The sequence below is a fragment of the Sparassis crispa genome, assembly GCF_003851025.1.
Source record: "Sparassis crispa DNA, contig_000000F, whole genome shotgun sequence".
Taxonomy (NCBI): Eukaryota; Fungi; Basidiomycota; class Agaricomycetes; order Polyporales; family Sparassidaceae; genus Sparassis; species Sparassis crispa.
Genome location: NW_020939747.1, coordinates 4,162,977 through 4,190,798, shown reverse-complemented (window position 1 = coordinate 4,190,798; position 27,822 = coordinate 4,162,977). Strand labels below are relative to the sequence as shown.

The 27,822-nt window shown below is 56.3% G+C and overlaps 9 protein-coding genes across 9 annotated transcripts; 4 read left to right on the top strand and 5 right to left on the bottom strand.

Annotated features, from left to right (window-relative positions):
* Positions 1-1,667: 1,667 nt before the first annotated feature.
* SCP_0115270 (Alpha-glucosidase) lies at positions 1,668-5,499 on the top strand (the record flags this gene model as incomplete). The annotated part of the gene is made up of 15 exons (XM_027753750.1): positions 1,668-1,902; positions 2,004-2,139; positions 2,190-2,639; positions 2,690-2,773; positions 2,828-3,099; positions 3,154-3,254; positions 3,307-3,378; positions 3,435-3,463; positions 3,518-3,581; positions 3,641-3,777; positions 3,834-3,920; positions 3,981-4,144; positions 4,216-4,703; positions 4,765-4,930; positions 4,982-5,499. 15 exons carry the CDS (start codon positions 1,668-1,670, stop codon positions 5,497-5,499), a joined length of 3,003 nt encoding a protein of 1,000 aa, XP_027609551.1.
* Positions 5,500-6,183: 684 nt separating this feature from the next.
* SCP_0115260 (hypothetical protein) lies at positions 6,184-7,472 on the bottom strand (the record flags this gene model as incomplete). Its single annotated transcript, XM_027753749.1, has 2 exons — positions 6,184-6,290; positions 7,370-7,472. 2 exons carry the CDS (start codon positions 7,470-7,472, stop codon positions 6,184-6,186), a joined length of 210 nt encoding a protein of 69 aa, XP_027609550.1.
* Positions 7,473-8,517: 1,045 nt separating this feature from the next.
* Positions 8,518-9,968, top strand: SCP_0115250 (hypothetical protein; the record flags this gene model as incomplete). The annotated part of the gene is made up of 2 exons (XM_027753748.1): positions 8,518-8,647; positions 9,457-9,968. 2 exons carry the CDS (start codon positions 8,518-8,520, stop codon positions 9,966-9,968), a joined length of 642 nt encoding a protein of 213 aa, XP_027609549.1.
* Positions 9,969-13,585: 3,617 nt separating this feature from the next.
* SCP_0115240 (Vacuolar protein sorting-associated protein) lies at positions 13,586-17,022 on the top strand (the record flags this gene model as incomplete). The annotated part of the gene is made up of 11 exons (XM_027753747.1): positions 13,586-13,699; positions 13,753-13,849; positions 13,900-14,206; positions 14,263-14,554; positions 14,609-15,127; positions 15,177-15,322; positions 15,373-15,775; positions 15,830-15,949; positions 16,000-16,467; positions 16,518-16,667; positions 16,729-17,022. The coding sequence occupies 11 exons, from the start codon at positions 13,586-13,588 to the stop codon at positions 17,020-17,022; spliced, it is 2,910 nt and encodes a 969-aa protein (XP_027609548.1).
* A 165-nt stretch (positions 17,023-17,187) lies between these two features.
* Positions 17,188-18,267, bottom strand: SCP_0115230 (Protein bcp1; the record flags this gene model as incomplete). Its single annotated transcript, XM_027753746.1, has 5 exons — positions 17,188-17,337; positions 17,394-17,576; positions 17,638-17,859; positions 17,921-18,151; positions 18,205-18,267. 5 exons carry the CDS (start codon positions 18,265-18,267, stop codon positions 17,188-17,190), a joined length of 849 nt encoding a protein of 282 aa, XP_027609547.1.
* A 272-nt stretch (positions 18,268-18,539) lies between these two features.
* Positions 18,540-20,294, bottom strand: SCP_0115220 (Vacuolar protein sorting-associated protein; the record flags this gene model as incomplete). Its single annotated transcript, XM_027753745.1, has 8 exons — positions 18,540-18,556; positions 18,625-18,926; positions 18,984-19,115; positions 19,172-19,402; positions 19,464-19,811; positions 19,871-20,036; positions 20,114-20,225; positions 20,277-20,294. 8 exons carry the CDS (start codon positions 20,292-20,294, stop codon positions 18,540-18,542), a joined length of 1,326 nt encoding a protein of 441 aa, XP_027609546.1.
* A 487-nt stretch (positions 20,295-20,781) lies between these two features.
* SCP_0115210 (Pkinase-domain-containing protein) lies at positions 20,782-22,625 on the bottom strand (the record flags this gene model as incomplete). The annotated part of the gene is made up of 4 exons (XM_027753744.1): positions 20,782-21,140; positions 21,197-21,314; positions 21,375-21,707; positions 21,762-22,625. 4 exons carry the CDS (start codon positions 22,623-22,625, stop codon positions 20,782-20,784), a joined length of 1,674 nt encoding a protein of 557 aa, XP_027609545.1.
* Positions 22,626-23,788: 1,163 nt separating this feature from the next.
* SCP_0115200 (60S ribosomal protein L19-B) lies at positions 23,789-24,488 on the top strand (the record flags this gene model as incomplete). Its single annotated transcript, XM_027753743.1, has 3 exons — positions 23,789-24,144; positions 24,204-24,348; positions 24,402-24,488. 3 exons carry the CDS (start codon positions 23,789-23,791, stop codon positions 24,486-24,488), a joined length of 588 nt encoding a protein of 195 aa, XP_027609544.1.
* A 560-nt stretch (positions 24,489-25,048) lies between these two features.
* Positions 25,049-27,217, bottom strand: SCP_0115190 (Histone acetyltransferase ESA1; the record flags this gene model as incomplete). Its single annotated transcript, XM_027753742.1, has 10 exons — positions 25,049-25,332; positions 25,393-25,577; positions 25,635-25,749; positions 25,806-25,899; positions 25,962-26,026; positions 26,080-26,155; positions 26,207-26,296; positions 26,355-26,604; positions 26,683-27,085; positions 27,160-27,217. The coding sequence occupies 10 exons, from the start codon at positions 27,215-27,217 to the stop codon at positions 25,049-25,051; spliced, it is 1,620 nt and encodes a 539-aa protein (XP_027609543.1).
* Positions 27,218-27,822: the final 605 nt, after the last annotated feature.

Genomic DNA, 27,822 nt, shown 5'->3' with positions numbered 1-27,822 from the left:
GGGATTTCGAGGAAGTTCACCTGGGTACATACAGCACATTCCTGCGTCTGAGTGCGAACCATTTTCGGTGAGACTTCTGCGGTTGGAACGCGATCGCCAGCGCGCACGCAGTCATTCCTTCATTCTTCGCGTTCTTCCTGTCGCGGTCACGTGACGGAAGTGGCCACAGAAAACTGACCTGTGACCACGTTTGCCAAAGCAATGAGGCAACATGGTAACACGAGCACGCCCTGAAGTTTCTCCACTAAATACGGCCAGAGGAGGACGGAACACACTCTCGCCATCGGGGAAATTCAACGCCCCATCATCAGCAGAGCTCCACGAAGAAGGTTTGCACAAGCTGTCACCCAGCTGGCACGGATCATAGTCTGGTGAAGTTCTTGGGATCCACATACAGTATCCGCGACACCGTCACGAAAGGGTCGAAGTCCAGAAAACTGCGCCCAGCCTAACCATTGCTGACCAGCCTGAAGCGTACGTACAGGTGAGACACGAGCAGTGATGCATCTCACCGATGCGCGCGTCTCACAAGCCGTCGCAACAGAAAGAACAGCACAGGAGCTTCGGGATTGCTGTGGGCATTCACTAGCACTGATGCCACCGAACCGAGAGCTTGAAGAACATGTCTGTTGACATACAGCAGCTTGGCGGCGCATCGAGAGTAATACCGCAGTAGCGCTACGGTGGGACTGAAAACCATTATCCAATCGACACAGTGCCAACACATTGCGCTTTGGAACGAGGGACGCTTCAACAGCTATCGAAGGAGACGGCTATGGGTTAGCGCTTTCAGTAATATTTGCCCAAGAAGAAGAGAAGCTCACAGCGAACCATCGCAGTTGCACGCGCCGGCTTCGTATCGGTTCCATCTGCGACAAAGTCCAGATAGCTCATGACGATAGGACAGAAGTTACGGACGCGCCACCCCAAAATCGCGAGCTTCTGAGCCATGTATTCACAGATCGATTTCCGCGCTTGGTGCAGGGATATTGGATGGTATAGAGACTCGCAGGGCTGTAAATTCTAACTTGAAGGCATTGGGGAGTAAAGGCAGGGATAGAGACACAAATACGTGGATGGAAACAAAGTCGGTATGCCACACTGGAGTCTGCGGAGTACCCGCTTGATTTCCATCGACTTACAGCAGTCCGATGGCTCAAAGCTTCGAGGCATTACGCCTTGTTGAGAATAACTCTGAGTCTTAAGACGAAAAGGTGAACGGAGCGCAACAGCGCTGCGTTGTCGGATGGTGAAGCGTCTCATGGTGATGTTCCCACGAGGTATGTCCCCGATTCAGATCTTGCACCCTCATGATCACATTTTGGGAGAAAGAAGTCTTCTCGTACGTACACGAGCCTCCAAAACCTCAGCCACAACTCTTGCCGCCACCCATTTTGAAATGTATGTACACCAGGACCGGCTGGGTTGAGCGAGACGACATCTGCGCGCATCCTTGGATGTGGCTGCAGGCTACCACAGTACATTAACTACCAAAGCTTTCACTCAGTGCACCCCAGAATCTTCGCGAATTTCGAAGGCGCTCCGCCCAACATCTTGTATGTAAGTGGGATTTCCTCGTACGTCAAAGTCATGTGGGGTTTACGCACTTAAAAGCAGCGTTGCAGCTGACCTGGTCTGAGAGCTTCCCTCGCTCAACGTTGTCAGTAATGTCCGGGGCGAAACAGGCGCATAAAGCCCAGCCTAAGGCAGCACCGGGCGGCCCACCGTCCTCGTTCCCCAGAAGTTGGATAATCGTTGCCATGCTGCCAGTGGTCCCTGCGCTGGTTTTCTTCTTCGTCGAGAGAGGCGTTCTCGGGCGAGCTGACTTCCGGAGAGGCGCTCTATCGGGCATTTTTGTGGTCAATGATTCGACCCATTCTCTAAATATCTCATCATGCCCAGGTGCGTGGACTAGAAGCGCGACGGATTTGACAAGCTGTGCAACGCGCTCTGCCTTCTGAATGCATTGTCACTGAATACAACACTGACAACTGAACATACAGGATACACTCTGAGTTCACTCACGGAGACAGCTTCGGGACTCACTGCTCAGTTGAACCTGGCGGGACCAGCATGCAATGCCTTCGGCCAGGACATATCCAATCTCACACTGCAAGTTAATTATGACACAGAAACGAGGTTCGTCCAAAGTACTGCTAGCACCACAGTACACGACTTACTCCACGCAGACTGCACGTGAACATCTTCGACACCGCAAACGCGCAATTCACGATCCCGCCCTCGGTGATATCCCTCGCGCCGCCGTCCGAAATTGGTGCCGCACACACTTCGGACTTGGTATTCAACTACGAGCCTGCCCCGTTCGCGTTCTGGGTCACGCGCCGCTCAGCGCCTGACGAGCAGCCGCTGTTTGATACGCGGATAGCGTCGCTCCCACAGACTCCCATTCCTCCCGTGATCCCCGGCGATGGCTCCACGGCGCTCGACGGGTTCCCACTCGTGTTTGAGGATCAGTATCTCCAGCTGACGTCTGCGCTTCCCCGCGGCACGAACATCTACGGCCTTGGCGAAGTCATCGCGAGCAGCGGGTTCAGACGCGATGTCGGGACCGACGGCAGGGTGGGCACCATACAGACGATGTGGGCGCGCGATATCGCGGACCCGATCGACCAGAACATGTTGGTGTATGCGCGCGCGTGTTGAGGTCGTGGTGCTCATTTGTTTGTAGGTACGGCTCGCACCCCATTTACCTGGAGCACAGATACAACGAGACGACGAAGACGTCGCAGTCTCACGGTGTATTCCACTTCAGGTGCGTTTCTTCATATAGCCCTTGATAGTCTAGCCAACCGAATGCCCTGCACAGTTCCGCAGGCTCCGATACTCTCCTCCTCACGCCGCCGTCATCCCCGGTATCTCTCATCGAGTATCGCGTGATCGGCGGGACACTTGACTTCTACTTCTTTGCGGGCCCGACGCCGCAGACGGTGATCGAGCAGTACGGTGAGCTCATCGGACTCCCGACATGGCAGCCCGCGTTCGGATTCGGGTTCCATCTATGCAAGTGGGGATACACGAACATCTCTGAGACCAAGGAGCAAGTGGAGAATATGCGCGCTGCGAACATATCACTGGAAGGTGAGATCGGCACGCTGAAAAGGGAATTTCGATAATGTACTGAGGCGCTTGCAGTGATGTGGAACGACATTGACCTGTACCACGCGCTGCGTGACTTTACCTCTGATCCTGTCTCTTTTCCCGCAGAGGAGATGAGGGAGTTCATTCGAAAACTGGTAATGGTCTCTTCTTGAGACGTCACTGTCGTACTGACATGTTCACCTAAAGGCTGCAAACTACCAACATTACATCCCCATCGTAGATGCCGGAATCAACCACCAAGCGAATGTCACAGATATCGTGCGTGAAGCACCAGTTACTCTCCTTTCCTATATGATAACATCGGACTGGCGCAGTACGATCCTTATATCAGAGGCACGGAGTTGTACGTTCAGTGTTCCTGAACCGCATGTCGGACAGCTGAGACTCCGTACCTCAGAGACGTCTGGATCAAGAATCCCGATGGCTCACAGTACATCGGACAAGTCTGGCCTGGCTATACGGTGCGGTCTGCAGCACTCGATGTTAGCCGAACCTGGGGTGGTACTGACCTCGCGTGCAGGTGTTCCCAGACTGGTTCGCCGAGAACACGCAAACATTCTGGACAGAAGCGCTGCGCAACTGGTCCGACAGCGGAATCGAGTTCTCGGGAATCTGGCTCGACATGAACGAGGTTTCGTCGTTCTGCAACTACTCATGGTGAGCCAAACTACTGTTGAAGTATATGAATAAAGTAACGTTGATCCATGCTTTAGCGGAACTGGTGCCAACTTGTCTGATACGTCGGTGCCCACCGTCCTGCCTGGTTCACCAGGGAATCTGGTGACATCGTATCCAGAAGGGTTTGTCATCTTATTTCCTCCAATCCGTTGGTGAGGTTGATCGCGCGGTGTGTGACGCAGATACAATGCGACGCTTTGGGGGCCCAGTGGCAATCTCACCGTCAACGGCTCGCTGACGTATGGGGAAGACCAAATCAGCTCCAATAATCTCGAGAGGCGGGGTGTCGGTGCTGGAGAACAGACTGGGATCAACGTCAACTCTCCCCCGTATGCCATTCACAACGGTAAGCTTTACCTTGGGCTCACCTTATTTCAGAAGCCAAGCCGAGTCGAGCTAAACACCTGTCGTCCGCAGGCTTTGGACCGCTGAACGTCCACACGGTCGCGACAAACGCGACGCACGCGGGGGGCTACCTCGAGCTCGATGTGCATAACATGTGGGGCCTAATGGAAGAAAAAACAACGCACCTGGCGTTGCAGCAAATCCGCCATGGGAAACGACCGTTCCTCATCAGCCGCTCGACGTTCCCGAGCACAGGGCGGTGGAGCGGACACTGGCTCGGCGACAACTTCAGCCTGTGGGCGTACATGAAACACAGCATCCAGGGCGTGCTACAGTTCCAGCTGTTCCAAATTCCGTTCGTCGGTCCTGACACGTGCGGGTTCGAAGGGAACACGGATGAGGAGCTGTGCAACCGCTGGATGCAGCTCTCTGCGTTTTTCCCGTTTTACCGGAACCATAACCAGCTGGGCGCGCTCCCGCAGGAGCCGTATAGATGGGACAGTGTTGCGGAGGCGTCACGCGTTGCGATTGGGATCAGGTATATGTTGTTTCCGTACTGGGTGAGACGCTTCTTTCTGATGTGAGCTTGGAACTTGAGTTGAAGGACTCACGCATCGATAGTACACGTTGTTCGCGAACGCTTCTCTGTATGGCACGCCAGCAATCCGCGCCCTCTTCTACGAGTTCCCCAACGAGCCTGAGCTGTTCGCGGTCGACACGCAGTTCCTCGTTGGCCGGGATTTGCTCATCACACCTGTGCTGACGCCGAACGTGTCCACAGTCGAAGGTCCTTTTGTGATTTCGAGACTACACTGTCGTCGCTGATGCAGACATTCAGGCATATTCCCGGGCGCGGGACAAGTGATCTGGCGCGACTGGTACACACACGCAGCTGTGAACGCCACGCCGGGCGGAAACACGACGCTGTCTGCGCCGCTTGGGCATATTAACGTGCACGTTCGCGACGGCGCCGCGATCCTGCTGCACCCGCAGCCCGCGTACACAATTGCGGAGACGCGTGCGAGCCCGTACGGGCTGGTGGTATCGCAGGCGGCGGGCGGGCATGCGTTTGGCACGGCGTACATTGATGACGGAGAGTCCCTCCCGCCGACGGCGAACACGACATTGACGTTCCGCGCGAGCTCGGGGCGGCTGGACGTAGCGAGCACGGGCAGCTTCGATGTAGAGCAGAAGCTGGAGAGCTTGACGGTGCTGGGTGTGCAGACGCGGGTGTCTGAGGTGCGGGTGCAGGGGAACCTTGCGAGTACTTGGACGTTCATCCCGGAGGTGGAGGAGTTAGTAGTGAAGGAGTTGGCATTGGACCTCAATAGCGCTGCGAGTATTACCTGGCACTAGCTAATCACGGCTGCAGTGTACTTCAGAAATCCGCTCGCATCTGACTGATTTTACGCTGTCAAAATCTGCTCCGCCACCGATATGTCCACACGAGAAACATGAACGATTGTGCGAACGGCGCAAAGACGTGACATCTTCGTTGAATTATTGTGATCACACATCTCTGACTGCCAGAACAGTCTTTGTACAAGACACGGAAAACAGTCACGGACGCGTAGTGTCACGGAGCGTCACAAATATCCACGTGGTTGAAACGCGTTGGTGGCCACCGCTTCAATTTGTCCGCCATCCATATGAGCTACCTACTATCCTAATTTGAGAGGTGGCATCCTTGAATCCTGATCTCTCAGTCAACGAAGTGCTTTTGAGATGTCGCAAAACATAAGCGCACAAGAACGCAAGGCGATCTGACCACACATAATCGACGCAGGAATGTGGCGTCGCCGTGATGACCGCAAAGACAAACACACGAGTCGCGCTTTGAACTGTCAGCCGCCACCTGTTTCTTAGTCACGAGGTGACAACAGAAACGCATAAATAGAGCGCTAAACTCTACTCCACATCTTGAACTCGAACATGTATGTCCCCCGGTTCTCTCCTCCCAAACCGTCACTCACCTATTCTGTCTTTCCTCGGTCATTTACTCTTGTGCATTACCTCTACCACCACTGTATTTCAATGTCTTCAGCCCGCAGGTGTGCTAAGCACGGATGGCCACGCAAGAGGTGCGTTTGTCGTTGTGGCCACGGTCGTGTCCGCTCCGCATGCTGACTCGTCGACACCGCCAGCCACTATAGCAAGACACGTCAAGCGCAAGAATAAAACAAGTAAGGAATGACAGATCAACAACAGCAACGTCAACAAGAATTCAGGCGGGTGGGTGGGCAAGACCGACGAAGACTGGCGACACTTGAAGACGGCTGTGGCGGGAGGGTGGCCAAGACCAACTGAAGACTACTAGGAGGAAGACGGGTGGAGGCAAGACCGACTGAACACAAGCGGAAGGGTGGGTGGGCAAGATTAACGACGACTGACAACATTCGCCGGTGGTTGGGGAGGGTGGTGGCCAAGACCAACTGAAGACGGCGGGTGGGCGGGTAAGACTACTAATATTTGCAGGCGGTTGGGGCGGGTGGTGGCCAAGACCAACCGAAGAAAATGTGGCGGGTGGGCGGGCAAGATTAACAACGGACTTTAGCAGGCGGTTGGGGCGGGTGGCGGGCAAAACCAACTGAAGACGGCGGGTGGGTGGGCAAGATTAACGACGACTGATGCACATTAGCAGGCGGTTGGGGCGGGTGGCGGGCAAGACCAACTGAAGATAACGTGGTGGGCGGGCGGGCAAGGTAACGGAGACTGATGGACATATGCAGGTGGTTGGGGCGGGTGGTGGGCAAGACCAACCGAAGACAGTGTGGCGGGTGGGCGGGTAAGATTAACGACGACCGATGTACATTAGCAGGCAGTTGGGACGGGTGGCGGGCAAGACCAGCTGAAGACAATGTGGCGGGCGGGCGGGCAAGGTAACGCAGACTGATGGACATATGCAGGTGGTTGGGGCGGATAGCGGGCAAGACCAACCGAAGGCTGCGGGTGGGTGGGCAAGATTAATGACGAGTGATGCACTTTAGCAGGCGGTTGGGGCGGGTGGTGGGCAAGACCAACTGAAACAATGTGGCGGGCGGACGGACAAGGTAACGACGACTGACCGAATTTTGCGGGCGGTTGGGGCGGGTGGAGGGCAAGACCAACTGAAGACAATGTGGCGGGCGGGTGGGCAAGATAACGACGACTGACACATTTTTTTCAGGCGGTCGGGGCGGGTGGTGGCTAAGACCAACTGAAGAGGCGGGCGGGCGGGCAAGATGACTGACGATTTGTGGGTGATTGGGGCGGGTGGTGGGCCAGGACTGAAGATCGACAACTCTTGAAGGCGCTGGGGCGGGTGGTGGGCCAAGACCAGCGAAGGCCATGACAGCAACACCGACAATAAGATGTGGTGGGCAGGACAAATATACAAGGTGCGTCCCCGAGGTACGGGTCGGCGTGCGATTTCGCTCGTCGGTCCTGGCGCAGGCCTTTTCGTGGCCCTCGGGATAAGTACCCGCCGACGCTCGCGACCAGCGCGGTGGGGAAACCAACGTGCGCCGAATCTTGCTGATGTATTGTCTTACACATACATTAGTTGTCTTCGTAGTCGAGTCTGTCTATCATACAACGTCTGATATTTCTCGTCTCATGAGACTCGCAGAGATTGTCATCGCGGCAAATCATCTGCAGTGGAATATTGGGTTGCGGACTCTATCCGACGTAAAAGGATTTTCCTGCAGGAGAGAAGCAACTTAAAGCCACGAATACTGTAGATACAACGGAGGCGTACATGCGATGAAGCATTCCATCACTTCAGGAAACATAGTAAGTTACTGTATCGAGTGCAGTGACGGGCCGTTTTCAGCCACAATTCCTCGAACAGGTAATTTTACCTCGTGTCTCGGTCCGGCCCGGGCCTCAGTGGCGTCGACCTTGGTCAAGTCCGACTGGACCTTGCAACATTAAGTGCTAAGCACCGGTTCACATGGCACCACCAACGAGCTCACCAGGGTTGAGCCTGTCGCAAGCAGTGGTGCGGCTGCGAGGAGGATGGATGCAGATGCAAGGATACCTTTGGTGAGTTCTTCTTGTACATACTTGATGAAGAAATACGCTCTGCTATACGCCTGAGGCCTGATCGTTGATAATGCGCTCTCATACTGATATATCTCACACCGAGATCAACTTCATAACACTACCTACCGCTACACTGTACAGATATCTCGAACAGTACGACCTTGTTCCAGAGATTGACTCGTCGCCGCTCGGCACGGAAGACCCACCACCGCCATCCTCGCTCCTCCGGCTTCGCCGGCACGGACGTCGGCACGCCTCCACAGCAATTCCAGGGCCGTCCTTTCCTGTCGCGAACCAACGAATCGAAGACGGAGTTTCCGCCTGGTCGAGGACGAGCGGGGGCCGGCGGTCATGCCCATGATGGTGGACGTGAGCGACGTGCATGGGCTTCTTGCGGGCATCGCGCAGCGCCATTTCCGAGAGCACGCCGTGCGTGAGGTGGATACGCTTGCATCATTTATGTGTACGGTGAAGGCGAAAGGTGAGTGTTGAGTATGACGTAGCGGGTCTGCCGCGCTCCGCCTTACGTGCTGTTTACCGATTCAAAGACTTGCTTTCTTACTTGTGGATTGTTACGTGGCATGACGGTTTGAGTTAGCCTCTGCTCGAGTATAGTCATTTCGCTATCGCGCCTTCAAAATGCGATGCCTGCAATTCGTGGAAGTGCTTTTCGCCCGTCTTGCATCCTTTCCCGCCCGCCTTGTCGTACGTTGTCGTTCGGAATAACACTGTTTACACTCACATTTGGACTGATGGTTATACGTCGAACTAAATCAGAGATGCTTTCGTTTTTCACCGAAGAAATGGACGGTGTGAGAGGCTGGTCCCTGTCCGGGGTTCTCACCAGTGTCTCGATTCGAGAAACTAGTCAATACTGGAGCTGTCTAAACCGGCGACTACACTCTATGCTCAGGCGTCAATTTCCACAAAAGCGAACTTTCCGATTACACCCCAATTCTTTCTGTGGTATTTTTCGGCCGTTTTCTTCCATGTGTTTTCCATACAGCAGCTTCCTTCGAAAACTCGCCATATATTCCCTCATCTGTATGCACTAATCGGTGATGATGAGCATGATTTCAGGCACCCATCGGGAATTGCGCCTCCACCGTGACTCATCTCCATCGCGATCGCGATAATTACTGCCGTTGTTTCAGGATCACAGACCTTATATAAAGCACCCTTTGGCTTCTCTCTGTAGCCAAGGTTTATCTTCTCCCGCTTTAGTGAGTTGTTCGTTCGGACGTATTCTCGACAGCCCTGACTGACATACGTACTTCATGCGTCTTACAGCCACCATGAGTGGCGAATGGTACCAATGGAAGAAAGTCTCCAAGTACGTCGCATCCGGGCACCAGTTATTTCGCTCTTCTGCCCCAAACTACAACATCAGAGAGGGCGACCGAAGTCAGAGACTTACGGCTCCCGCCGTGAAGTTCCTCACGGATCAAGGGATTGATAGCATTATCAGCTTCAACGAATTCTCCTACCGGGACGACGAGAAGAAGCTGTTGGCAGACGCGAAGATTAGTTATCTTCATTTCTCCCTCGAAGACTATGCCGCCCCTACCCTCGCACAGCTGGAGAGCGCGATCACTTTTTTCACCGACCCGAAGCAGCACTCCACACTTGTCCACTGCGGCTTTGGCCACGGCAGGACGGGCACTGGTGTGACAGCTCTGCAGTTAGCCGCCACGGAAGGCGACAATCCTACGGAGTCCGAGTGGATGAATGAAAACTATGTCGAGGAGCCCGTGCAGATGGAGGTTCTCAGGAAACTTAGGGGCAAGCTCGGGAAGTCGTGAGGGGGCCATCGGATATCGAGTGGGGTAGGTCTTCTTGCAACTCACCGCATGCTGTCACCATTACTAAAGTTTTCGCCTCGGCAGTTTGAGATACAAAGATCAGTGATAGTGATATCCAATGTGCTCTCCCGGGTGACGCACATGCATTTGACTTCTTGACTGAATGAACTTTAGTATTGACGCTGAACAGGGGCACCGAGAGAACGCTGGGCGGGCGTCGAACGGAGTAGGCATGGCATCCGTCTCAATTGGTGGTTCTCACCGAGTGATCCTGCCGGCGCTCTGGCACTACTCAAAAAAACGGAATGCATTCTCAAGTGTTCCCTTCCAAATTCAAACAGACTCCCAGTGTTGAGAATTTACGCAGAAGCAATTCGTTTTCGTTTGCCCGCAACCCAACAATCCGTACAATCTCTCAAAAAATGCCTTCTTCCTCTTGATCTCCATCTTATGCACATGACACGCTGTCGTACCGCCACTCGACAATGAATGCCACCAGCTCGGCACCATAGTAGAGACTCGCTGACACTCGGACGTCCTTATGAGTCCCGCTCTCCATGTCGTGCAAGTCACTCGGGGACTGCGTGGTTATTGTGAGGTAGATTAGCTCCCGAAACCCTGCGCAAAATATCTTCACGAGATTCTGAACATAGTGAAATCGAACTCTCGTAGCTAGTCTCGTGCATTCGTGCAGTTTCAACCGCTCGACTGCTGCCGGCATAAATTACCAGGTCACCAGGGTGAGGTAGTGCACCGAACTCACACTTGAAAGCAGTGTCAAATTCGTCCGCATGTAACACTAACTGTCTTAGATGAATTCCGACGGCCTGTAGCTAGCCCGCGTGTGCGGTCTACTGAAGGCCCGACTTCAATGTCTGTAAATTTGGTTTTAATCCGGCCAGCCAATCGATGTTGGTCACCAGCAGCCGAGCATCGCTGAAAGGATGCAGTAGAAGTTTGACGACCTGTGGGATTTGCAAGGGACGAATGATAACCGCGAAAGATGTGCTCGAAGACAGGTTAGAGAGTCTGAGGTTCCACAACTGAGGTAGTGCACACACGAAGTCTGCAATTGACGCATACACTTTTATGATTTTTAATTACCTCCAACGACGTCAAACACTTGCCCAGACTCCAAAGAAACTCCAATGGAGCGTCACAAGAGGTCCTAACAGTGAAAAATAGTCAATGATACTCACGGTGACAGAACTGCTTTCCCGGTTATTCATGCCTAATAAGCTGCTGACGAAGGGGGGAAGAGGTTTTGTACTGTTCATGGTGCAGCTATCCTCGAATGCATGATATTTCAGGGCCAGCGGTTGCCGATCCGTTGGCCTGAATTTTGTATTGCCGTGTATGCTCCTTCGTGTGATCACAGCTAAGCACTAGGCGATCAACTAGGCTCGAAGTCTAGAAGTATAAATGGACGCATTTCTGTTGGGATGAAGCAGAGATGACTGCGCGCAGCGGTGGTTGTAAACATAATACGTACCTTCATGCTTGCCGGATGTAGCAGTGTTATCACAGCGGAACATTGCGGCCCGTCTGCGCAGGCTCCTTGAATTGGTCTTGAACGTCTCTACTTACCTCCAAGCTCCCGCCGTCGATAACGATATCCCAAGCCAAAAATTATAAATGCACTCCGCACTCCAGTTCAGAAGGGGGTGAGAATTTTCGCGTTCAGCCGCCCGACACAGGCAATATCTGCCGCGGAGAATTTGCCTCGAGAGGTTAGCTACGCAGTGTAACGGTTAACGTTCGACAGCGAAGCATACGCAGTGTCAATGTGCTGCATAACTCGCGGATGGCGCCGAATTCCTCGACATCCTCACCGCGTTGTAGTGCACCGTTATCCTGTCCAGCATCTACCTCATACATGACAAGCTTGTGCAGACACGTCCGAGAAGGTGCCATCGAAGTTACCTACGGCGCGGAGGATTTCACCGGCTACTTCCTCAGCGTGGCTGACTCCCGGGTCGAGGTATTCCACCAATGCGGTGACACTATCGACAATTTTATATAGCAACTGTACACACGACTCTGGTGAATGATCATGATAATCAAAACGCCAAGGAGAGCTTACCGGTGGCAGTGGATGAGATGTCCTAGCCGGCCACAGCATGCAAATAACACAATGGGTCACGATCAGCAACCGACACCAGAAAGTGAAGAGTCTGTGCTATGACAATGTGGAGAAATGCTACATGATGTTGCTTCTAGCGGAGACAGGCTTCCCAAGGTCCCATCATTGCTCTGAGCACTTTCAGAGCTGACTATTGAGGTGAGAGTTGCTGTCTTCTAGCCTGGATGGAATAGCTGACGCACGTTGTCATCCGCCAAGTTCATCAGGCAAATCCACAACTGCATGTCTCCTTCGCCATCGAGCTTACCAGCCGGCACGGCCACACTACCTTTGAAGAATTTCTCCATGGCAGAGTCCAGGATTTCTACGGCGCCACTCAGATGTAGAACATGGGCAACTGCCGCGTGAATAGCAATATACTTGGGGTTCAAAAGTTTCGTGTCATGTGGAGCATAATTGATGAACTTGATTTCTCGGAAGCCGTCCAGAGGTGAGGCCCGCTTGGTGAACCAATGTACATCGTACCTGTGTCACTCCTCCTTGAACGGGCCGTTTATCACTGGTAAACACACAAGAGAATAATGATATGACACGCACGGTAGCAATGAGGCAGCAAAGTAAATTGTCGAATGACTTGTGCATCTCCACAGTGGTGGTCATGCTATTTTCCGAAGTGTCAGTCGATGCCACAATATTTTGCATTTGCTCGTCGGAGAGAGCCGCGTAGTTTCTGAGAATATTCAAATGACATTGGGAAGAAATGCGATGCTTACTAGGCCATATGAAGTAGAACTTGAGTAGAACAACCAGTCATGGGCAAGCGAGATCAGACTTTTTTCTCTGTCCGCAGCAGCTGCCTGGGTGTCCCAGGCGGTGATGATGGCGCATGCAGTTTATTGCTCCCCACTATAGGTAAGGGAGCTCTGAAGCATTGCGGTTAAAACGGTATGCGAAGATACGTTCGAGAATGACTGCATTGGGATAGCAGGCCTCAAACTGTCGAATTGTCTGTTCAGCCTTGTTACTCGGCTCGCAGCAATTCATGATTTCACACACGGAGTTCGCGAACTCGTCGTTATTATTCGCGACGCCGGGAGGAGAATGATGGGCGTGCTCAGACTATGAAGACATGCCGGACGCAGGAGGACATTCAAGGAACTACATATGGACCTAGGTCAATATAAAAAGTTCTTTATTTGGGAGATGCACCTTACATGAAGGTCGGAGTTACCACGCGCGTGTCGGAGTCTGAACACGCGACACGTCGACCGATCCAAGATGAGCCTGTTCTGCTCGCTGTAATTGTATCGCACCCACGGTCATCTTGGTGGCAATGAAAGGACATTCCGTTCATATTGAAAAATGGGGAAGTTGAAGATACGTGCTGGAGATTTACCAATCTTGCGCAAAGCGCAGACGCTATTGCACTCACCGCGGAGCTTGAAATGTACGCGTACCCGCTAGGAGATTGACGAGGAAGTCACCGTGTCCTGCTCAGCGGCAAGCCGCCTGGTCCTCGTATCCAAAATATTCCATGGCTACCTCGCCCGTATCAGCAGGAACAGTACCGATGGTGGAGGAGGGGAAGTTGCTGAGTGAGTCGCTCAGCACCGTCAAGATACAGGTCCAGCAGATGAAGAGGCATCTGGTCCGTCCGTCATTCGTATTCGCCTCTTATTCTAATATCTCGTCGGTTTCCAGGAGCTGGACCAGCTTATGGATGCTCTGAAGAGTGCCAGTCTCATGCTCGCCGAACTTCGGACGTCCTCCCTCTCGCCCAAACAATACTACGAACTGTGTACGCACACGCGACGTTACTCTCCGCTCATGACGCTCAGACCCCTGCAGATATGGCTGTATTCGATGCGCTCCGTCATTTATCCAACTATCTATACGATGCGCACGTCCAGGGCCGTCACCACCTGGCAGACCTCTACGAGCTTGTACAATACGCGGGAAACATCGTTCCCCGCCTCTATCTCATGATCACCGTCGGTTCTGTCTATATGTCCATCCCAGAAGCCCCCGTCAAGGAAATTATGAAGGATATGATGGAGATGTCCCGCGGAGTGTTGCATCCCATCAGGGGATTATTTCTGCGGCACTATCTGAGCGGTCAGACGAGGGATCACCTGCCGGTTGGGAATGACCCAGGGTGCGTTTCGCTACACTGTTTAGTCGTGAGTTCGGTGCTCAGGCGTGTCTGTCCAGGCCATGTGGAAACCTGCAGGACTCGATCAGCTTCGTACTGACGAACTTCGTCGAGATGAACAAGCTCTGGGTGCGGCTGCAGCACCAGGGGCACTCGCGCGACCGCGAGAAGCGCGAGATGGAGCGGAAGGAGCTGCGGATTCTCGTCGGCACGAACCTTGTCCGGCTCAGCCAGCTGGACGGGGTGGACCTGGACATGTACCAGAACGACATCCTGCCGAGTATCCTGCAGCAGGTGGTGAGCTGCAAGGACGTCATCGCGCAGGAGTACCTGATGGAAGTGGTGATCCAGGTATGCGCTTCGGCACCGATATGCACGAGCCGTCTGAATTTTCTCTTCGTGCAGGTGTTCACAGATGAGTTCCATCTGCACACGCTCGGCCAGTTCCTCTCCGCCACCGCGCAACTGCACCCGAAGGTGAACATCAAGCAGATCGTCATCGCGCTCATCGACCGCCTCGCTGCGTATGCGGCGCGCGAGGCGGAGAACGAAGACCCTGAGGAGACGAAGCGACAGGAGGAAGCGGCGGCGCGGCGGCTCGCGGAAAAGGTGAAGACACAGAAGGCGCGGTTACGGCAGAACGGGCATGGCGTCACTTCGCCCACGGCCGACTCCGCGACGGCCGGCAGTGAGCAATGGGGCTCGGTGCCGGACAGCCCCGTCGTGGACGCGGTGGAGAAGGAATTTACAGCGGCGCCTTCGGTGGATGGCGCGACGGAAGAGACTGCGCTGGAGGAGACATCCAAGGGCAAGGAGAAGGAGCGGGAGAAGGAAGTGCGACCGCAAGTGCGCAAGTTCCGAGGGGTGCCGGAGGATGTAAAGCTGTTTGAGGTATTCTGGCAGCAGGTCGTAGAGCTTATCAAGGTTGGTCGCATCGCTCTCATCGCGGCACAGGGTTGACTCTCTTTGCAAGGCCCGACCAGACCTGTCGATACAAGACATCACTGCGCTCCTGGTCTCTCTCACTAACTTATCCTTAAGCTGTTACCCCGACAGGCTGGAGTATGTCGACCAGATCTTCGGTTTCGCCCACGATAAGATCAAGGAGTTTACGGACAGGTGCGCACAGCTATTCTCGAGCTCGATATGTTGTAACGGTAGCGTCGCAGCCCGGACCTGCACTCTCAACCAACGACTAACAACCTCGCCGCGCTGCTTGTCGCGCCGATCAACTCGTACCAGTCCGTGCTGACGCTACTCGCTCTACAACAATACTCGCCACTGCTCACACAGCAGCCCTTCGCCACGCGCCGGTCGCTAGCACACGCTCTCATATCCTCGGTGCTCAAGAACGAGACGGTCATTGAAACGCCGGAAGATGTCAATGGCATACTCGAGCTGTGCCATGTACTGATCCGGGACCAGGCGGACGCGACTTTGAGCAGCCAGACGGTTAAGGACCCAAGGCGGGGGCCATATCACCACGAAAGAGAGGACCTGGCGGAGGAGCAGGGTTGGGTCGCGCGCATGGTGCATCTGTTCCGTGCGGAGTCGCTAGACGTACAGTTCGAGGTGCGTGAGCAGTACGTCGTTGCGTATGTTTAGCTGATTCTATCGTCTGAACAGCTTCTACAAACGGCGCGTCGGCATTTCGAGACAGGTGGGGAGAGGATGCGGTTCACGTACCCTGCTCTCATCACCTCATCCATCAAGCTATGTCGACGGTACAAGAACCGAGAACACCTGGTACGTAATCTCACCCTCACACCGCGACCTCTCACTCACACACCGCGCAGGAGGACGACTGGCAGAACAAGGTTTCGACGATCCTCAAGTTCGTGCGCCAGCTGATCTCCATCCTCGCGACGCAAGTCGAGGCGCCGTCGCTCGCGTTGCGGCTCTTCCTGCTGGCCGCGCAGATCGCCGACGAGTGCGGGTTCGAAGATCTCGCGTACGACTTGTACGTGCAGGCGTTCACGGTATACGAGGAGAGCATATCGGAGAGCCGCGCGCAGCTGCAGGCGATCACGCTCATTATCGGAACGTTGCAGGGCGCGCGCGTCTTCGGCGTAGATAACTACGACACGCTCATCACCAAGGCCGCGCTACACGGCGCGAAGCTGCTCAAGAAGCCTCACCAGGCGACGGCGGTGAACCTCGCAAGCCATCTCTGGTGGCAGGAGCCCCCGCCCGACGAGGAACTTCCTGCCAAGGAGCCTGCGAAGGCTGCATCCAAGGAGGAGAGCGCAGAGAACGTGAAGGCGGTATGAAGTGTCTGCTGCTGAGTTAGTCGTGGTCCTGATCCTCTGCATAGTACCCACACCAGGACAGCAAACGCGTATTAGAATGTCTGCAAAAGGCACTGCGCATCGCCAGCTCTGCAACAGAAGAGATCGTTACTGTTCAACTATACTGTGATACCCTGGATCAATACTTATATTATCTCGACCATGGCGCTACAGCGGTCAGTCCGACGTCTTGTTGTTCCACCCGGCTCCCAGAATTAATCTACTGCACCATGTTAGGTAACGCCCAAGTTCGTGAACAGCCTCGTAGAGCTTATTACGTCCTCCGTCGACAACATCGCATCGCCGGATGTGCACCCATCACAACGCGCGCCCACCGGTCTCATCGAGGGTGTACAGACCCCCGAGATGATTGCGCGCCACTTTCGCAACACTCTCATGTACATTCAAACGAAGAAAGTCGCCGCGAGCGCAGTCGCAGGTGCGGAAAACGGTGCGGCGGCAGTTGCAGCGCGGTGGGACGAGGTGGACGTCGTCGGCGCATTGTTGAAGATGGGTATCGGGGCTCGATAGTCGTGAAGTGACGGGGAGGGGTAGTCGTCTAGCTCGGACAGCTAAACGGCGCGCAACGTGGCTTTACCATAGGTACATACTGGTCTTCCGGATTTTTGCATATAATTGATCGTACATGCTTTCTCATCGCAAATATGTGGTACAGGTGCGTGTGTGGTACACGCATCAAGATGGAGAAGGATAGGAATCGGCGAGGGCTGCTACCAGGTCACGTAGTCGGTTTGCGGGAACGAGCATCATGCGTCCACCCAGGTCGAGCCCGTCCTCTCGTGGCTGTGCATGAGGGAACGCGTAATCCAGCGAGTGCACCGCAAACTTCAAATCAGGTAAATTTCGCACGGACACGCGCAGCACGAACGCAATGGACGCACTTTTTGTATGCATTCGTCCTCAGGATGGAAGGGGTACAACCCAGGCGTGGACGGCGCGGACGTCGGCGCTTGCTTTTGACGCTTGCTACGCGGTGCGGTGCCCTGCCGCTCTTCCTGCTCCTCCTGCGAGAGGCGATATATGCGTGAGACGAACAGAAGATGGGTGAAGCGATACGGCTCATTCTATATTCCGCCAAGATTGTAAGTCACGCTGAGGAACGAAGAGGTAGGGGAAGGGACTGACGTCGTCGACAGCCCACTGGATCTCGTCGGCGAGCATGCGATACATGTGCGGGACGATCTCCACGGGCATATTGATGAGACGCTCGGAGAATATGAGTCCGACGTGGTTCTGCGACGAGAGGCCCGCAGGGCCGAGCAGACCCTGTAACGTGGTGTGGAAGGCAGGGTCGGCGGAGGACTTGGCGAGTGCATAATCGATGACCGCTCTCATGGACGGCCGGCTCTGTGTTCCATCCGGTACGTGAGACTAGGGGGAACAAAAAGAGGCGAGCATAAGGGCGCACCTGGTGTACGTGAAAATTGAGTACGGTGAGGAACGCGTACGGATCGCTCTCACGGCCGTCGCACTTGACGGTAGTGCCCACAAGGGGCTGGGAGAGGACGAGGTCGGCGAAGTCATTGATCTGGAGGTACTCAGCGTCGGCCTGGAATAGCTGCACGAGGAGGCGTTTGAGTGCGAGGTAGTCGATGTCGGGGTTGGGGTCGAAGAACTCGAAGTCGACGTCCACGAGGCTCTACTAGGGCTGCTGTCTGAGGGCTGTCAGGAAGAGCGAGCAGAAGAACATACGCGGTGGCTGTCATCGTCGCTGTCCGAGTCGGCGTCGGCGGCCTGTTGTTTGCGCTTCGCCATCGTGGTCGAGCGGGTCAAAGTCGTCTGCGCGCCTTTGAACTGTTCTCTGTTTCCACATTTCATTTTCACCGACTCGTTTTCCTTCCCAGTATACACTAGTGTGTATTGCATGATGCAGGTAGCTATGCTGGGTTCTAATACTGCGAGTTCGTCGCGGCCCATCGAATTCCCATCTCCGATCCAGAAGAGATCTCAACGGAACGACAGCGATGTCCCAGATCTAGAGTACACGGATATCATAAACAATACAATACTACAAGAGCACTCGTACATTACGCGCCCTCATTACCTGCAAAAATACGGAACGAGGCACAAAGTCAATTGTCGCACACACGCACACTCATCTTCACGACCCACCAGATTCGAGCGTCCACTGGTCGTGCTTCTTGATGTCCTCCGCCGTCACCGTCGGCCGCACGCTATCGAGCGACTTGAGGAAGTCTGCCAGCCGCAGTGGTGGCTCCAGGAGCTCGTCGCTCTCAATGTCCGTCCACGACTTCTCCACCGCGTTCTTGTCTCCCGGTGAGCACGGCGTCCATTTCAGCGCCGCAGCGTCGGTTGGTGAGGGCATTTGTTTGAAGTGTGTCGCCGACAGTACTTTGCGGACGGGCTGCATTAGCGCGTCGCGCACGACGACGGATATATCGGAGCCGGAGTAACTGCGCACCCGCAAAGGGCATCAGACCGTCTGGAGAGAGGAAATGCAGGCTGCGTACCCGTCTGTCCTGTCTGCTAGTAGGCGGTAGTCTTTCTGTGAGAGTTCGCACGGCGTATCGCCGACATGTATTTGGAACATCCGTCTTCGTGCCTCTGGGCCGGGAAGGGGTATATATATCCTCTTTTCGAATCTACGCACGCGCACCTTGAAGAAGTCAAGAACATTTTCAAACAGCTTGATACGCACCTCCGCTTAATCGCGTTGTCTAATTGCCAGGGAATGTTGGTCGCACCGAGGACTAAAACTCCAGTATCATCATGGCCTACGCCATTCATCTGCACAAGGAACTCGGTCTTGATCCGCCGCGAGCCGTCCGACTCGGACTCATTTCGAGTCCCTGCCAGAGAATCGACCTCGTCAATGAAGATGATCGCCGGCTTGTTTTCGCGCGCCATCTCAAACAGCTGCTTTACCAATCTGGACGGAGCGGGATCAACGCGTTCCTCGACCGCACAGGAACGAACTGGCAGAAACGCACCTCTCCGAGTCGCCCTGCCACTTACTGACCAGATCGGCCGAGCTGACGCTGAAGAACGTGCTCTTCGCCTCGGTCGCGACGGCCTTGGCGAGGTACGACTTGCCCGTGCCCGGCGGGCCATACAGCAAGATCCCGCGCCAGGGCGTGCGCTTGCCCGTGAACAGATGCGGGAACTTGATCGGCAGGATGACCGCCTCCTTGAGCGACTCCTTCGCCGCCTCGAGCCCCGCGACGTCGTCCCACTTGACGTTCGGCTTGTCCGTAACGATCGCGCCCGCAAGCCCCGCGCGCAGCTTCTTCACCTCCGGGTCCTGCTCGTCGTCCTCGCCGCCGCCGCCGCCGTCCTTCCTGCGCGCACCTGCGTTCAGCGGGGGTTGCACAGCACACACACGGACGCACGCACTCACTTCTTGCCCGCAGCGCCGCCGCCGCCGCCGGTCCCGCCGACCCCGACGGCCTTCTTCGCGCGCTTCTCCTGCGACTGCGAGAGGTGGTCCTTGAGCGTCTCCGCGCGCGCGAGGTACTCGCTGATCTTGGTGCGGATCAGCTGCTTCGACTTCTCGTTCCGCTCCCCTGCCCGTGCGCACCGTCAGCCAAAAAAGCACTCCCAGCGCACCGCGTTCGGACACAGAAGGAGAGGGTAGACGCACATTTGAGAGCGAGCATGAAGTAGTCGAGCGCGTTCTGGTACTGCTTGTACGCCTCGGCATAATTCTGTTTCGTGTCTTCCTCGATCGCACGCTGCACGAGCTCGATCGCGCGCTGCAGACAGTCAGAAAATATACTCTCAGGCAGATATGCGAGCCGGCTTACGTCTAGATTGGTGGACATGTTCGCGGCAGAGCGGTCGCCGCCGCTGAGGGTAAACGATGAGCGAACAGGCGCTGGACGTTGTTGTGCTCTGTTAGGATCCAAAGCCGCCGCACAACAGGGCCAAACAAACTCCGTTTCGCCTATCCGCTCTGTTAGATACAAGCGCCCGTTCGAAGCCGTAAATTACATTCGATTTTCAATTAGAGTACAAAAAGTAAAGATGTAACAGTACAGCTACATGGTGTATCCAGCGGTACATGCATCGTAAAACATATGTCATTGCTGAACAGACCGGTCGCGCCGACTGGCTGCGCGACGCGGTCCACTAGGGTGAATAGTACATCTACATCATGATCAACCGGCGGAATAAACGTAAAAGCATACGTCGGCGGCAAGGCACCGGCGCTCAAGAACACAACATGACGGAGAAGAGGGGCAGGCGGGCAGCGTCCACAAAACCTCTTCACACGAGTAACTCGGAACGCCAAACAATACGGCTCCGCCGCTACGGTACGATCTGCACCTGCGCCTGCGCCATGATCGTCGCATTGACGTGGACGTGCGTCGGGCGCGCCATGGTATGGCAGACCTCGATGCCCTGCACCCACGGGTGTGCGATCAGCTCGTCAATCAGCGCGCGACGCTTCGGATCGGGCTCGAGCATCTTCCTGATGACCGGGCGGCACGCGCGGGGCGAGAGGTTATTGATCGTCGGTGGGCACCCGTTCACAGTCTGGCATGCAGAGGCGTACGCAGCGAAGAGGTGGTCCGTCGGCTGCGCGACCGTCCAGGGGAGCTCCTGGAAGTGCAGGCAGTAGTAGACCACACCGCAAGCCCATACGTCGACGAGACGCGCATCATATGCTAGCGCGGGCAAGCGCATCAGGGGACGTCACAGCAGAGGCAATGTCACTGCTTACGTTTGCCCAGGAACTGCTCCGGGGCGATGTACGGCTCGCTGCCACAAAGCCCCGTCGACATGTGCACCGTCGACTCCCAGGGGAGGCGATAGACAGTCGAAGCACCATAATCGCCAATCTAAGAACATCACTCGAGGTTAATGAGATGCCTTGACAACCATGGGGGTGTGAGACACACCTTCAGATGGCCCCTCGTGTCGAAGAAGAGATTCTCGGGTTTGATGTCACGATGGGCCACACCTTGGCTATGAAGATACGCGACTCCGGTGAGCATCTGCTTAAAGCAGCACTCGACTTCGCTCGGCGACATGCCCCCACGTTTGATCGCTGCGTAGAGGTCACCTCCAGGACAGAACTCCATGACTTCACACCAATGCTGATTCTCGTCTTGGACAAGGTCCACGGTCTCGACGATGTTGACATGGTGCAACGTCGACGATATGCAGAACTCGGCGGTGAGTTTCTTGACGTACTCCTTCTCCGTCTCGTTCTTTCTCCGCTTGCGGAACTCCTACGACAGATCGGTGAGCCGACAAGGAGCTGCAGACGTAGACTGGACACCCACCTTTACAGCGTAGAGCTTTTCCTCACTGCGATCCCACTTGTGAGCGAGACGAACGACGGAGGTAGCACCCTTGCCGATGGCGACCTTTTCGCAGACCCCGTACTTCCTGAGCAGACTCGCGGTACTCTTGCCCGTCGTCGAGCGGCCTTCGTTGTCCGAGTCCGACTTCCTGCTGCTGCCGGTGGAGCGCGCGGAAGACTTCCTAGCGAGCTTCGGAGCGCCAAGCAGGTCCTTGAGGGTGAACTTCTGTCCACCCGTCTCGGAGTGGACGGAAGGCGGGCTCTTCGCGCGGGCAGTAGTCGGAGACTGCGGTTCGCCCCCAGATGGGGTCGGAGATATCCACAGGGCCGTCGACGGCGGTGAGTGATCCTTGGTCTTCGCCGGCTTGGTCGGCTTGGGTAGCGAAACGAGCTTGTTGCCAGAGACGCCCGAGGACATGCTGGGGGCTCTGCTCGGGGGCTGGGTAGAAGGGACGCTCCAGCTTTCGCACTCGGAGACGGACGGGGACTCTGACGAGGGCGTCATGGAGCCCGTGGTGGATGACGAATCGCGCTTGAGCGGGGGTGGAGCATCGAGGGTGAGCTTCTCCAACTTGTGAAGGTCCTCGAGACTGCGGCGGGTGTGACCCGGGGACTTGAAGAAGGAATGGGAGTCTGGCGGGGGGATGGGGACGTGGCCGTTGGGCATGAGAGTGGCAATGTCGTGCACTGCGGCGACAGCGACGGCGATGGCGGCGTGGGCCTTGGAGGGAGAGCGGTTGTGTTTGGTACCGTTCACTCGTTGTTGTTTTGTTGGATGCGGAGGTTTGTCCGAGCTGTCCGGAGCCTCAGCCTCGTTCTGGGCGGCTTCTGTAGATTCTGTCATGGGAATTGGGGGATGTGTTGTATGTGAAATGGTCGTAAATGATGAGATGGGGGCGGAAATTAAGTGAGAAAGGGAGATAAGGGGGGTACTGAAGTGCTGGACGGGTGGTGGGGGTGAAACTGGGAGAGTTTATAAAGAATTCATGACGAAGATGGAGAAGCACAGCTAGGGGCGAGAGAGGCTCTGGCGAGGAACGAGAGGGCGCGGTTGGGATAAACCCTCCCGCAGTTGCCGTTGGGAACGGCGGGAACGACAGTGGCGAGGAGCAGACGATGAGGGTTGCAAGAGAGAGGGAAGCGGAACAAAAGCGAGGAGGGCATGGCTTATAGGGGGTTACGTAAGCAGGGGCACGGGCGCTCGCTCGCCCGTGGGCGTCCGCGACTCGGCTTGCAGCTTTGGCTGTGGGCTTGCCTGCACACGCGGTGATGAGACTGATGGAACTCGCAGAATAGAATTCAGGCTAGATATCATGAGCTAGATAGGTAGACTACTCCCCCTACACGCGTCCACAGCTCGCCCAACGTGCGGGCCTCGTCTCGAGGATGATAACGCGCTCTTTTCGCCACCGGTCCTCCTCACCCAGCGGCCCTGCTGAGCTCCCATGCCACACCGCTGAGCACCTCCTTCTATCGTCGCTTGGTCAGTTGATGTCATCGTCCACCGTGTAGCCGAGCGCGAGAGTCCCGGACCTGAGCCGCCAGCCCAAAGTAGCACACAGAACAAAGCAGAGCAAGCAAAGCACACCAGCGACCCATCAATGCATCACCCATCATCGATGCATGCATGCACCGGACTCACTCGGGTGCACCACCGCGAGTGGCACAGAGCCTTCCCAGCTTCGCACAGGCAGTCGACTAACCCAAGGCGGAGACGCCAGCAGCAGACGAGAGCAAGAGACTCTGAGAGAGAGCGATCGAGCCACCGGATCATGGCACAGCAGCGCGCCGCCCCTCCGCCTTCTGCCGGTCCTGTACAGTTCTGAGATTAAGGTTTCGGCCATTCCCGTGTGGCTGATCACGTAATCCCACCTGGCTCTCCTCACACCGAGGACAGCGTCCCCGCCGCTCCCATCGACCCTCCTCAAGACCAAGGTAAGCGTCCTCGCCGTCGCCCCCGTCGTCGAGCACACCCCTCACGCTCACCGCGTCCCGCGTGCAGACGCCATGGTGAACCTTCGCTCCCAAAAGCGCCTCGCAGCGTCCGTCGCCGGCGTCGGCAAACGCAAAATATGGCTCGACCCCAACGAGCAGTCCGAGATCGGCAACGCCAACTCCCGCACCCACGTCAAGCGGCTCATCAAGGACGGCCGCATCATCATCAAGCCCACCACCGTCCACTCCCGCGCCCGCACCCGCGACCTCCTCGCCGCCAAGCGCAAGGGCCGCCATACCGGCCCCGGCAAGAGGAAGGGTACCGCCGAGGCCCGCATGCCCACCAAGGTCCTCTGGATGCGGAGACAGCGCGTCCTGCGCAGGCTGCTCAGGAAGTACAGAGAGGCGGGCAAGATCGACAAGCACCTGTGCGTCTCCCGTCCTTTTTTTCCCCTTCCCCGGCTCCGATTATTGATCGCGTGCGCAGCTACCACTCGCTCTACCAGAAGTCGAAGGGTAACGTCTTCAAGAACAAACGCGTGCTCATGGAGTTCATCCACAAGGCGAAGGCGGAGAAGACCCGCACAAAAGTCCTCTCAGACCAGATGGAGGCTCGCCGTATCAAGAACAAGGTGCGTCTGCGCCCGCTTTTCTGTCCTAATAGCACGCCTCACGTATGTCCCAGGCGGCGCGCGAGCGTCGGGCAGTGCGCGTTCACGAGAAGAGGCAGGCGATCATCGCCGTCGAGCACGAGGACGCCGTCCCCGAGTAAACGTCTCGTCCCTCCCGCCGCCCCGTCCCGTCCTTGCCCCGCCTCCCTATACGTATTGCATCTCACACGTACCTTCGCGCCACTGTATCCTATGCTATGCATTGCATGCTCTCACAATTATACGCCGTCATGCCCGCACTTTATCTCCTCTTCCTTGGATCCGATCCGACCGCGCGCCGGTTCTGTAGTATGCGTTGTATCTGAGGGAATGGAAGCAGTGCCTAGAGACATTGAGATGATGATCCGTGCAATCGTGAATTCACCGTTGAGAACGGCACGTTTGTGTTGGATCGTACCTGCCAGTTATGCGTTTCTTGCCTGGAGATGGCACGGAGATCGTTTATTGCCGTGACGGCCTGCGACGCTGCGCAGTAGACCCCGATGGTGCAGTGGTGCGACAACGGATGTGTGGTCAGTAGTAGAAAGACCGGTCATCTACATGGGACATTGGACACAAGAATAAATACGGAATACAAACCGTGCCAACGTACACCGAGGCCGACTGCAACAGACAGCTATAACTGAGAATAAATAAAACAAGATACAGCATTCTCCGTCGGTCACAGCAGCACATGCGCAAGGTCCATGCACATCCTCTTCACGCCGCGCTCGCGCGCAACCGCCTCCACCATCTCCCGCGAGACGACCACAACACCGTCCTCCGGCCCGCCCGTGCGGCGCCCCAGCAGCCCGCACTCGCTCAGCGCGAACGCGACGTCCTCGACGCGCAGGTTCGTCGCGCGCGCAACGTCCGCGAGCGTGCACCGCGCGAGCACGTGCGCCGTCGCGCTCCCGTCCGCGTTCGGCGTCGTCTCCACCGTGCGCAGCGCCGCGAACACCGCGTCTGCGCCCCCGTCCGCGTCAGCGTCGGCGCAGGAGGCGGAGGGGGAGCGCGCGCACGTACCATCGTCCGCCGCGCGGTGCGCCGGGCTCTCCTCGCCGTCCCAGCCCTTGGTGCTCTTCCGCCGCTTCGCGCGCGGGCCCGCGTCGTCGTCCTGGGACGCGACGAGCGTGTGCGCCTCTGTGAAGTCGGGCACGCCGCCGACCGTCACCATCTTCGTCTCGGGCGGCAGCACGGACAGCAGGCGCCTGTGCGAGCGGAGGCCAGTCAGTGCGAGGCGCGGGGAGAGTGGGCGGAGCGCGTACCGGAGGAACCTGATCAGGGTGGACGTCCAGTACGTGAGGTAGCTCCGCAGACCGAGGTCGGAGAGCGGCCGCTCGGGCGTGCCGACCTTGCCTGCGCGGCGTGAGAGCTCGTAGCCTTCGACAGGTGGAATGATTAGTCGGAGCTGGCGACTAGGCACGTTTGAGACTTACTGAACTCGATCAAGAGCATCCCGTAGCCCTTCTTCTGGTAGGGCGGAAGCACGACGATGCATGCGAGGTTGTAGTCATCGTACGATACTTTCTCCTGTGGAGGGAAATAAACGTCACCTCAGCCGGCGAGACGTAGTGCATGGTATGGAAGGCTACCTTCGAGAAGAATCCAAGGACATGATCCCGCTGGGAATCGGCATCTGTGAGGATGTAGAACAGGACTGGTGGCACGGCTAAGTCTGGGGTCGACTCGAGTGCGATGGATCGGACTCACAGTTGTCACAATCAAAGAAGAGCGTCTTGATATCAATGAACAGCTTGCCAAACAGCGATAGGTTCTGACAATAGAGCTGGCATAGACCTCAGCATGCCAGTCCCGCAAATGCACCGTAGTTACGCACCTTCTCCTTCGCGCCGTCCACCTCCCAGATGATATGCGCGCCGCGCTGGTATACTTTGCGACCGGGCGGATGTCGTTTCGTACACTTTTTCTAACACGTCTGACGTCGATGAGCATGAACAACACACGCCGTGAACTAAGGCACGCACAACATGGAGCTCCCAAGACAGGCCTTCGGCCATGTACTTGAAGCACCGATCGCAGACCCAGAGCATCGCCTTCTCGACGCCATGGCTGCGCCCGAGTCCACCGGCGAGTAAGTCCGACGTGCGCCCGTGCGCTCGAACCGTCGAGCGACTTACACCAGGAATCTTCCCCGCCGAAGCAGGCCCGTGTGAGCTGGGCGTCGGCACCTGGTCATCAGCCTCCGCCTCCGTCAGCGGATATGGGGAGAAGTACCTGCACCCAATGCAACACCCGTCAGCACACACGAACGTGCCCCGGGGATAATGAGGATAAGAGAGAAGCTGCACACACCACGTCTTGATCTGCCATCGCCCAAAGACGACCTTGTCGAAGTTCCGCCGTGCGGTAATCTGCTTGTGCTGCTCGATGTCATACTCCTCCTCCGTGATGGACTCCGGTCCAGGTGCGTCCGCGGTCCCAGGCTGCGTCGACCCTGCCTCTGCAATTGCCCCGGCATCTCTCTGGCTATCGCTCTGCCCCGGAGGAGCACCAGCAGGCTCCCCGGCGCCGGGCCCTCTCTTCCTCTTGCGCCCGGCGAGCGTGCTCCTACTGCCATTCGCACCCGCCATCGCCGCCTCGTGGAGTCCTGCAGGCCGCACGGCGTCTGCGGCCACCCACTCGTCGAGCCGTTTGTCCGCATTTACATAATGCACGTACACCTCCTGCGCGCCGCGCTCGAGGACGTGCGCCTGTTCTGTTCGAATTGCCGACATCAGTCGGTGCCACACGCAGGAGCAGTGAGTGGCCTGCCCGGACGCGACGACGTACGATCAACCCCGTTCTTGCTCACGACGTAAAGCTCAGCCTCGGCTGCTTGGTAATGCATGGAACGCAAGGCACAGCGCGTGTGCAGGGCGGTTCTGCGACGCTGCTTCTTTCCCCGCGTAGGTTAGGTACACCGAGGAAGCCAGAAAGTGAATTAGACGGGGGGATGGCGCTGAACTTTGAAGTCTAAACGACACGTTGCCTAGACAATCAGCTTCGTTGAGTGTTGATTGTTGAGGACAATGGCAAGCAGCGTTGGTGGAAAGCGGCGTTATAGTTCAGGGGTGTAGAACGAAAACTTGAAGGTGTGGCTGCTCAACGTAGAGTTCATCTGAGAATTGGTCTGATCGAGGGAAGGGGGCAGAGCAGGACGGCATGAACAGCCAAGGAAAGGCAGGGTATTTCAGACACGCTATCTTTACATGTACCGTGTGGTGCGAGAGGCAGTCAAGGGTTCGAATTCGTATATAGAGCGTAGGATGTACAAGCGACGTGCATGAGGCCCGCAAAACGTTATGTGTATGCTAATATGTCCACACCGAACCAGAAAGCTGAAAGAGTCTCATCGTCGTTATCGCAGCCAAAGAGGACTGACTCGTGACGGTTCACCGAGAAGACCGGTGACCTCGGAGAAATCAAAGAAGTAGACCTGGGAGCGAGGCGAGA